We start from the raw sequence: 11,004 nt of genomic DNA on the forward strand, positions 1-11,004 counted from the left end.
CGGTGTGCTGGGGAAGGTCCATCCCAGCAGGAGGGGCTGGCAGAGGACAAGCCCTTCCAGTGCAGCCTCTGTGAGGAGCGGTTTCAGGATGAGGGGATGATGCTGGCTCACCAGGGCACCCACAGCACCCCCAGCCTGTTGGCACCCCCCCAGCCTGGCACCTCCTGAACCTGCTGCGGAGGGGCCGTGGTGGCCGGGGGCTGCAGGGATGTCCTGCTCTGCCTGGCTGAGCCTGGCTGGGGGGCAGGAGCCCACCAAAGCCCCTGTGTCAGCCGGGAAGTGAAGGTGTAAGGAAAGGCTGGTGGGTGAAGACAGGGAGAGGGAGAGGTCACCCACCAGTGACCGTCATGGGAAAACAGACTGGGCTGGGGAAGAAAGAATTTCCTTTGTTCTCAAATTGGGAGTGATGAGAAATAAATGTCATTCTCAGAACCCCTCCCCCAGCCCTCTCTTCTTCCCGGGCTCAGCTTCCCTCCCGATTTCTCTCCCTCCTTCCCCCAGCAGCTCCCGAGGCTGGGAATGGGGGTTGTGCTCAGCCCATCCCACTGTGTGCCTGCGGCTCCTTCCTCCTCAGGGAATGGCCTTCAGCTGCGGGAGATGGACAGGAGGCGGGGGCGGGCGGTGCTGAGGCAGCGAAGGGCAATACAGTCTGTCCCGGGGCTGGCTCAGCCCAGAGGGAGGTGCCCCCAGCTCCCAAACACTCCTGGGCTGGGTGCTCCCCCCCACCCCCGTTGCCCCAGAAGCCGGAGCAGCAGCCCCGGGGGGCCTCCAGCCCCCCAAAGACACAAGTGCTGTGTGTCGGCCTGAAACGGGGCTGGGGGGTGCTGAGGCTCAGCACCAGCCTCTGGGAGGGGGAACTGGAGGCCCAGCAGCTGTTCCCCCTCCCCAGCTGCTGCTGCTGCCGGCAGGGGCTGGGGGCTGTCAGGGCCGTGGGACCCTCCCCGCAGGTGGGGCTCCAAAGCGCAGGCCACGGGGCTGCATCGGCAGCTGAGGCTGGGCACCGGCACTGCGGGGGCCCGCGGCAGCCGGGCAGGGGGCTGCGACCCAGGCCAGGGACTGACTTACGGGCTCGGCAACAGCGGCCGGTGCTGCCGGGAGAAGGCGGAGCCGGGGGCAGGATGGAGAGCTGGACCTGAGACAGACACCGCGGGGCTGGAGCTGAAACAGCGCTGAGCTGGAGCCCCAGTGGAGGCAGGAGGGCTGGGATAAAGGGGGGGTGGGGGCGAGGGGCTGGAAGAAAGGGGGGGAGGAGGAGTGTGGGGCTCGGGGAGGAGCGGGAATCACTCCGGGCAGGAATAAAGACACTGGGGCTGGAAATGAAAGCTGCAGAGCTGGAATAAAGGCTGGTGGTGTGGGAAAGGAGCTGAAATCCAGACTGTGGGGTTGGAGCTGGGACATAAGAGACTGAAATGCATGTTCAGGCTTTTAGGGACAAGGCAGCGGGTGCCTTTATCAGTGAGGAAAATTGCTATGGACTCGGAATCAAAACAGTGGGTGCTGGTTATGGACCTGGAGTTAAAACAATGGGCAGATGAAGAAACTGGCTCTGGCAATGAAAGATCAGCTGGGGATGAAAGGAGGGAAGCTGAGCCTGGGAAGAAGAGAGGGCTGGGGGAGGGGTTCTGAGAATGACATTTATTTCTCATCACTCCCAATTTGAGAACAAAGGAAATTCTTTCTTCCCCAGCCCAGTCTGTTTTCCCATGACGGTCACTGGTGGGTGACCTCTCCCTCTCCCTGTCTTCACCCACCAGCCTTTCCTTACACCTTCTCTTCCCGACTGACGCAGGGGCTTTGGTGGGCTCCTGCCCTGCAGCCAGGCTCAGCCAGGCAGAGCAGGACATCCCTGCAGCCCCCGGCCACCACGGCCCCTCAGCAGCAGGTTCAGGAGGTGCCAGGCTGGGGGGGTGCCAACAGGCTGGGGGTGCTGTGGGTGCCCTGGTGAGCCAGCATCATCCCCTCATCCTGAAACCGCTCCTCACAGAGGCTGCACTGGAAGGGCTTGTCCTCTGCCAGCCCCTCCTGCTGGGATGGACCTTCCCCAGCACACCGGCCGCTTTCTGGCACCGCCTGCAGACTCTGGTGGATCTTGAGGTGCCTCGTCAGCAGACTCTTCACAGAGAAGGCCTTGCCACACTGCTCACACCTGTGGGGCTTCACACCTGTGTGGATACACTGGTGGGCAGTGAGGTTCCTCCTGTCCCTGTAGGCTTTGGGGCACTTGTCACAGGGAAAAGGGCGCTCCCCAGTGTGGACATACTGGTGGGCCATGAGGTTCTTCTTGTACCTGAAGGCCTTGGGGCACTGGTCACAGGCAAAGGGTCTCTCCCCAGTGTGGATGCGCTGGTGCCTGATCAGGCAGGATTTGTCACTGGACTGGTGGCCGCAGTCCCTGCAGGTGAAGGGCTTCTCACCAGTGTGTATGCGCTGGTGAGTCAGCAAGTTACCCTTCTGGCTGAAGCCCCTGCCACAGTCAGGACAGACGAACGGACGCTCGCCTGTGTGGATCCGCATGTGGACACGTAAATGCGACTTCTTCCCGAAGCTCTTGTTGCACTCAGGACACGTTGGGCGGGTCTTCTCCAGCCTTCGGGGTGTTTTGCTGGGCTGGGGGCAAGGGCTCCCCGATGACCTCCTCTGACTCCTCCTGTGGGCCAAGTTCTCCCGACGCCTCCTGCCCGTCTTAAGCATCCCCGGGAGCGGGGCAGTGGGTGCCAGCAGACCCACAGGGACCCCATTGGCCTCCATCTGCGTCCCACTGGCTGCTGGGGGGAAGAGGCTGATGTTACTTCTGGGGATGCTATGGGCATGTGGGACCTCACCCCCACACCCAGCGCCACAGGCACCCCACCTACCCCCAAAACATCCAGGTGCACAAAGCATCTCGGGCCAAATGGACAGTGCTGCTGGAACCCCTCCCACAGCTCCCCGTACTAACCTGGCACAGGAGTCTGGTGCTGCTGCTGTATCCTGGGAGGGTCTGGCACGCACGGCATCTCTTCCCGCTCCAGCTGGCAGATGATCTCTGGCTTGATGGCGACTTGGGCTGTCCGGGGCAGAAAGAGAGGCACCCTGCATTGCCCCAGCTCTGCTCCTATCTCCTATTCTGCTTGGCCATGGCTTTAGCAGCCCTTGAGACCAGCCAGGAAGAGGATTTTAACAATGGCTGGGTGCATCCCATCTCCATCCTGCCCCATCTCATCCCACATGTAACAGCCCAGTCGGGCCCATCACCAAGCCATCCCCATCATCTGTCACCCAACTCCATCCCAGCCCAGCCTGTCCCCCAGCCCCGCTCTCCGCAGGGGAGAGGCTGCCTGGCCGGGCACAACCCGGCAGCTCAAGCCCGACATCCCAAGCCCTCCGGCAGCGCTCGCGCAGCCACGGCCACAGCCCGACTCTCCCTCCCAAGGGCTCCAGCTCAGCCCCGCAGCTCAACTGCGGCCCCAGCCCGGCCCCGCCGCCACCGACACACTCCTCACCCAGCCAGGCCAGCGCCCGGTAGTTGTCCAGCATCACCTCCCGGTAGAGCCGCCGCTGCCAGCCCGACAGCTCTGCCCACTCCTCGGCCGAGAAGTGGATGGCCACGTCCTCAAACGTCACCGCCATCTGCAGCCAGAAGCACGCCCGGCTCAGCACGCCCTGCCGCGCCTTCGCCCGGCACCGCGGCCGGAATCCTGCCGGGGCCGGCCAGGGCCCCGCCGGCACCGGGCTCTCCGGCAGCGCGACGGAGGGCGCCGGCCGCTCGGCCGGGACAGCCCCGAGACCCACCTTGCCGGGCACAAGACCTGCCGAGAGCCGCCCGCCCGTCCAGCCGGAGCCTGACGGAGCCCGGGAGGAGACCGGCAGGACGGACGGAACCCCGCGGGGGATGAGAGGAGGCGGCTCCCAGCACACGGCAGCCAGAGCCGCCGGGACCCCGCGCGGTTCCGCCCCGCCCGGCTCCCCCCCCTCGCTCCGAAGCCGCCCGGCCCCGGACGCGTTGCTGGTACCTTGACCCAACCTCACGGTTCAGCAGCTCTCAGGCGCCGGACGCAGTTGCAGCAACAACAACCTCCCGCCGGACCCTCGGCCTTGTGAGAGCAACGAGTCCCCGCCGCTTTTTTTAAAACCTCTGACCACGCCCAGCGGCGCCCGACCACCTATCACTGCTTCGCCATTCTTCCATTATGGTCCAATCACATCGTTCCTTTTCCATCCGGTCTCCGCCCTTCGCCGACTTCACTCCGCCCAATCCCCGCCCGTCGTTTCACTCCTGTCCCGCCGCCGGTGTCTCCGCTCTGACCAATCCCAGCTCGCCCTTTCCGTTCGGCTCTGACCAATCCCGGCCCGAGGCTTCAATCCGGCCCCGCGCTGTCCCTCGGCTGGGACCGGGGCGGCCCGAGAGACCCCGGGGCGGCGGAGCCTCCGTGTCCCCGCTCCTGTCGGGGTCCCGCAGCCCCGCCCTCCCTCGGGGACGCGTCCCGGGCCCCGGCGCGGGGGCTCCAGGGCAGCTGCGGGGCCGGTCCCGGGCCGGGCGGAAGCAGCCGGGAAGGAGCGGGGCAAGGGGCGGGCTCTTCGCAGAGCCGAGCTCAGTCGCACGGAGCGGCCGAGAGCGGCCGTGCCGCGGCCCCGGGGCCCGCTGTGGAGGAGCTCGGCCCCGCGGAGCCCCGAGTCCCGGCCCGAGCGGTGCCGTCCGGTCCGGGCTGCCGTGGCTGCGCGGGCACAAGCGGCGGCCGAGCCCGGCCGACGCGCACCGAGACCCTTCCCGGCTCGGGGGTTGATCGGGACCCGGCAGCGCCCGCCATGCGGCCCCCGCACCCCGGCTCAGCAGCGCCGGCCGCCGGGGCGAGGGCGCTGAGACTCTCTCGAAACGGCGGTTCGGGGCATCGCGGCCTCCGGGGGACGGGGGCGGCCGGGCCGCGGAGCGGGAGGGGGGCGGCCCCGGCTTGGAAGGACAAGAGGCGATTGGGCGGAGCTGAGGCCGCTGGGGCGGGGCGGCGTGAGGGGCGGTGCTGAGTCGGACCGGATAGAGAACAGCCGGGCCCTGCGTGCTCGGGGCGGGCTCAGGGACGCTGCCCCGTCTGCAGGAGCCGCCGCTCGATGTTCTCCTTTGCGGTCCGGAGGGAATTTCTCTGTGCTGATGTCCGGTAGAGACAATCCGAGTGATCAGAAGTTTCTGGAAATATTATCTAATGTGTGCAGAGTTTGCTGCTTCGATCCACACGTGAATGCAGAGCTGCGGGCTACAGGCTTGACCTAGAAGGTCTAAGAGACCTGTTGAGGGGGGGGCGGCTCGGCGAGCTGCGGGTCTGCCGCGCGCGGGATCTCGGGGCTTTCAACACCGACTGGTGACGCTGAGCTGTGGGCACAGTTACAGCTGCACCTGTGGTCATAGGGAGTGTGGTGAATGGGTTAATGTTTTGTTCATTGAAACAAGGAATGAATGATATTGTAAGTTGCTGATGAAGCACTAATGGAGCTTACCCAAGTAGTAAAACCAACCAGTAAGTACGACGCCTGCTAAAAAAGAGAAGAAGACCAACTATGGAAGAGGGGTCTGTGATAAGTAAACTAACTAGGAATTGTTCTCAAACCTTCTGACTGTAAATAGGTAATAGGGCCAAGGGGAACCATTGTTTCATCACTAGTAACACCCTGAAAGAACTTCAGGTCTTGCTGAGTTGGTGCCTGTGGCAGACTGTGGCTGTGAACAGGTAACCAGGGCGAAGGGGAACCATTGTTTTATCACTAGCAACATCCTGATAGGATTAAATGAGTGAACCAAACAAGACACTGAACACAACGTAGAGGAGGACTACGAGGGACCAGGACGACCCCCACTACCAGCTTACACAGCTACAGAAAAACACCGGGACATGCCACGTGTACCCCGAACTACGGGACTATAAAAAGGGGACTCCAGAGGGGTGAGGCGCGTGCCGTTTGCAGGAGCAAGGGTCTCCTCCAGACACCCAGCGCTGGTATTTGCCTATATCTTGCGGGCTTGCTTAATTAATACATTGTTGTTTGGCTTTATCAGCTGGAGTATGTCTCAAATTTATAACAGAAAGTAGCTCTTGGAACTTAGTCAGGTAACCACATAAAACAACTTATGGAGGAGGAAGCCTGTTTTTCTTTTCATAACAAGGGCTTACTTGTGAAAGTCTCACACTATCTCGAGGAAAAGATAAAGAGCAAGAATTCGAGGGTGGGATGGCATCCACCACAGATACATCATTTATCTCCTTGCTAAAGAAAAAGAGATGGCTAACAAGGACATGAATGGCTTCCTTAGTGGAGGAAAACAGCTACTTAACAAGGACATAAACTAGCTCAGACCGATGAGAACACCACAAGCTTAGAGGAAACATCACATTCCAGATAAGGGGACCAGCACCACCCACCACCACTCATTTCCGAAGGCATTTGATCTCAATCTTTGGGAAGGACTGATAAGCTAATTAGCATGTGAAGTGGGAGTAGGTGGGGTTTATGTCATGACTATGTATAGGTGTTAATTGAATATACGTTGTTTCATTGTATAAATACGGGTCGGTTTTGCTACTTGGGGCAGGCACGCCTGTGGTGGAGCGACCCCCCCGTGCGTCTGCGTGCAACACACCTACCTACGTTATAACTTCTGAGTTATAGAGTCTATTTCCATATGTCAGCGCCAATGAAGCTGTGACTGTGGAACCCGCAGTGAGCCCCGATGGCTCAAAGACACCGAGAACAGCGAAGGGCAATACAGTCTGTCCCGGGGGTGCTGCTGCCCCCGCTGTCCCGGGGCTGGCTCAGCCCAGAGGGAGGTGCCCCCAGCTCCCAAACACTCCTGGGGTGGGTGCTCCCCCCTCCCCCACCCCCATTGCCCCAGAAGCCGGAGCAGCAGCCCCGGGGGGCCTCCAGCCCCCCAAAGACACAAGTGCTGTGTGTCGGCCTGAAACGGGGCTGGGGGGTGCTGAGGCTCAGCACCAGCCTCTGGGAGGGGGAACTGGAGGCCCAGCAGCTGTTCCCCCTCCCCAGCTGCTGCTGCTGCCGGCAGGGGCTGGGGGCTGTCAGGGCCGTGGGACCCTCCCCGCAGGTGGGGCTCCAAAGCGCAGGCCACGGGGCTGCATCGGCAGCTGAGGCTGGGCCCCGGCACTGCGGGGGCCCGCGGCAGCCGGGCAGGGGGCTGCGACCCAGGCCAGGGACTGACTTACGGGCTCGGCAACAGCGGCCGGTGCTGCCGGGAGAAGGCGGAGCCGGGGGCAGGATGGAGAGCTGGACCTGAGACAGACACCGCGGGGCTGGAGCTGAAACAGCGCTGAGCTGGAGCCCCAGTGGAGGCAGGAGGGCTGGGATAAAGGGGGGGTGGGGGCGAGGGGCTGGAAGAAAGGGGGGGAGGAGGAGTGTGGGGCTCGGGGAGGAGCTGGAACCTCATGGGGCAGGAATAAAGACACTGGGGCTGTGAATACAGGCACTGGGGCCACGAATAAAGCTTGTTTCTGAGAGATGGGAGCTGAAATCACTGGCACTGCCAATAAAGGCACTGGGGTTGCCAATAAAGGTTGTTTCTGAGGGAAAGCTGCTGAAATCACTTGGGACATGAATAAAGGCACTGGGGCTGTAAATGAAGACACTTGGGCTGGGGCTAAAATGAATGCTGTGTGGCTCAGAAAGGAGCTGAAATCACTGGGGGCAGGAGGTGAAATCTCAGAGCTGGAATAAAGATGTTGGGGCTGAGGCTGAAATTATTGGTGTGGGGCTCAGAAAGGGGCTGAAGACACAGATTAGAGCTGGGGCTGAAATAAAACCTGCAGTGCTGAGCCTGTTATCTCACAGCCAGAGCAAATGATTTCGCTTTGGGAAAGGAGCTGAAATCACTTGGGGCTGGAGCTGCCTCTGTGCCTCTGAGCGGGGCCGGGCAGGAGCTGCGCTGTGCAAGCTGGAGCTGGCCCAAGGTGTCCCTGGGCTGCAGTGCCTGAACTGCTGGGCAGAGGGGCAGGGCCAGCCCCAGCAAGGCCCCGGGACAGGGCTGCCCAGCAGGGCCTGGTCTGTTCCTGCCAGCCACCCCGTGCGAGCTCTGAACCTCCCCATGTAGCCCACAGGCAGCCCCACCGACCCCGGGGCTCTGCGCTCAGCTGTAAGGAAAAGAAAGGAAAGGACCCCTCACCCTCCCCGGGCAGCGCAGCCACGAAGCCACCGGCTGCAGCAGCCTCCCTGGGCAAAGGGAACACGGACCCTGAGACAGACAAACCGCCCTTTCTCCGCTCCCTCCCGCGGGAGAAGCAGACGGGGCCGCGGGGCCTGGGGACCGGGGCAGTTACTGACCAGCAGCCTGAGCGCGGGGACCGGCGGCGCAGCGCAGAGCCAGGCCCGGGGAGGCAGGGACGGTGCTGAGCGCAGCCCCGCGCCCCGGCCCCGCTCAGGACGCCCGGGAAGCACCCGGGACCGCCCCCCGCCCCCGCCCCACCCCTTGGACGGGGCAGCGATGTCAGGCGGGGAGGAGCCAGCCCGGGCTGCCCCGCGTCTCCCGTGCCGGCTGCGCGGGGAACGGGCGCTCCGGCCCCGCCGCGACCCCCTCCGCGCACCTCCCGGCCCAGACCCCCCGCCGGAAGCCGCGGAGACACGTCCCGGCACGGAGCGGCGCCGGCAGAACGCCGGCCGCGGCTGGGGGGGGGTGGAAGGCGCGGCACCGACCCCCGGCCCGCCGCGACCACTCGCGCCGCGACCCGCCGACCGCCCGGCCCCGGCCGACCCCGCGACGGGCGGCGGAACCGGCGCCTCCCCGGGAGGCAGCGCCCGGCACGCGGCGGGAGCCCCACGCGCCGCCCTGCGCGCGCCCCCGGGGCCGCCGCTCGGCGTCGAGAGCCCCGCCCGGCGCGCGGCGCTGCCGAGGCCGCAGTACCGGCGCCTTGTCACCGGGCGGCGGTAGAGAGCCGGCTCCGGGCGGCCTACCGCGCATGCGCCGCGCTCCGGCCCAACTCCGCAGTGCCGAGGCGGCGGCGCGGAGCCGGGAGTCCCATTGCGCACGCGCGGCGCACACCCCCCCCCCCCGCCCCAGCCGCAGTACCGCGGCGCGGCCGCGAGGCGGCGGCACCCAGCGGGTTTCGCGCGCTCGACTGCGCATGCTCCGCCCGCCAGCCGCAGTGGCGGGGCAGGGGTTGTGCCCCTGGGCTGGGCACTGGGGAGGCTGCAGCTGGAGTGCTGGGTCCAGTTCTGGGCTCCTCAGCACCAGAAGGACAGGGAGGTCCTGGAGCGAGTGCAGAGAAGGGCAACCAAGCTGGGGAAGGGGCTGGAGGGCAAATCCTCTGAGGAGCGGCTGAGGGAGCTGGGGGTGCTGAGCCTGGAGCAGAGGAGGCTGAGGGGACACATAAAGCTGATCAAGTTCCACCTCCATGGGCACAGACACCCCCCCCACACACACCCTCCTTCCAGCCCAGGGTGCCCCAGCCCCATCCAACCCGGCCCTGAGCCCTGCCAGGGATGCTGGGGCAGCCCCAGCTCCTCTGGGCACCCCGGGCCAGGGCCTCTTAGTAAAAAATGTCTTCCTTGTACCTCCCCTAAATCTACCTTCTTTCCACTTAAAACCACTCCCCCTTGTCCTGTCACTACACACCCTGAGCACCAGTCGCTCCCCAGCTTTCCTGTAGCCCCTTTGGACGCTGGAAGGCTCCAGTAACGTCTCCCTGGAGCCTCCCCCGGGCTGAACCACCCTCTCTCAGCCCCTCTCCTTAGCAGAGTTGCTCCAGCTCCCAGCTCATCGCTGTGGCCTCCTCTGGATTTGGTTCACACAGCTCACAGGTTCCCATGGACTTGGGCACCTTCAGGCTCCTTCGGTGGGCTCGATCCTCAGCTCCTACAGTGGGTGCATCTTCCTCCTCCAGTCCCTGCCTTTGCCTTCCATGGCTTGGGCAGTGTGACTGTAGAGCACTTACCAGTGAAGGCTGAGGTCAGAGCCCCTCAGCCTCCTCCACATCCTGGGTAACGAGGGCTCCTGCATCACTCCAGAGGTGTTCTCCTTCTCCCCAGTCTTCCTTTCACAGCTGACAGACCTACAGAAACTTTTTCTTGGCCCTGTTCTCCCTGGCTGTGTTTAACTCCATGAGGGCTTTCCAACCTGATCCCCGGCTGCTCACAGGGTTTCTCTGTATTCCTCCCAGGGCTGCTGCCCAGAGAGGTGCTGGAGTCACCATCCCTGGAGGGGCTCAAAACACAGGCAGACCTGGCAGCCCAGGACAGGGTCTGGTGATGTGGTGGCACTGGACAGAGGGTTGGACTTTGTGATCTTGGAGGTGTTTTCCAGCCTTAAAGACTCTATCATAGAATCACAGAATCCCAGACTCACAGGGGTGGGAAGGGCCCCCCAGAGCCCAAGGGGTCCCACCCCTGCCCAAGCAGGGTCCCCAGGACAGGGGCTGGAATCTCTCCAGAGAAGGAGACTCCACACCCCCTGGGCAGCCTGTCCCAGGGCTCCCTCACCCTCACCAGCAAGAAGTTCTTCCCCACACTGGGGGGAACTCCCTGGGCTCCAGCTTGAGCCCATCGCCCCTTGTCCTGTCCCCACAGACACTGAGCAGAGGCTGCCCATGGCCCCTGGGTCCCACCCTTCAGCTATTGACACGAGGTGAGTGCAGGAGATACAAAGAAAACCAAATCTTTATTGTTAAAAGCTTCTCTACGGATCACTGGGCATCACACAATGAAGGTGTGGTGTCTACATGGAGCAGACGGACTCTCTCTCCACCCCCCTCCCGCCCTTTACACAGGGATTTGCTCACTCCCACCCCCCCAGCAGTGGGTTTTAGTGGAGTTCCCCCTTCAGTGAGACTGGGAAAGGTGTTTGTCACACAGGAGCTGGCAGAACAGACACATCCTATCAAACAACAGAGCAGCTACAGAGAGGAGACCTTTCTTCAGGGCTTCCTTTACCCCCCATCCATCTGCACTGCCACAAAGGGGTTCATAGAATCCCAGAATCCCAGCCTGGGCTGGGCTTGGGAGGGACCCCGAGGGTCTCAGAGCCCCAACCCCCTGCCACAG

General features: G+C 63.5%; 1 protein-coding gene across 1 annotated transcript; it reads right to left on the reverse strand.

Annotated features, from left to right (window-relative positions):
* Nucleotides 1-1,626: 1,626 nt before the first annotated feature.
* On the reverse strand, nt 1,627-9,091 carry LOC311189148 (uncharacterized protein; the record flags this gene model as incomplete). Its single annotated transcript, XM_084260727.1, has 6 exons — nt 1,627-2,765; nt 2,939-3,046; nt 3,483-3,821; nt 4,300-5,119; nt 8,135-8,181; nt 8,740-9,091. 6 exons carry the CDS (start codon nt 9,089-9,091, stop codon nt 1,885-1,887), a joined length of 2,547 nt encoding a protein of 848 aa, XP_084116853.1. The 3' UTR covers nt 1,627-1,884.
* Between the last annotated feature and the right edge of the window lie 1,913 nt (nt 9,092-11,004).

This window comes from Gallinula chloropus (assembly GCF_964237585.1).
Source record: "Gallinula chloropus genome assembly, chromosome: 2".
Classification (NCBI taxonomy): Eukaryota; Metazoa; Chordata; class Aves; order Gruiformes; family Rallidae; genus Gallinula; species Gallinula chloropus.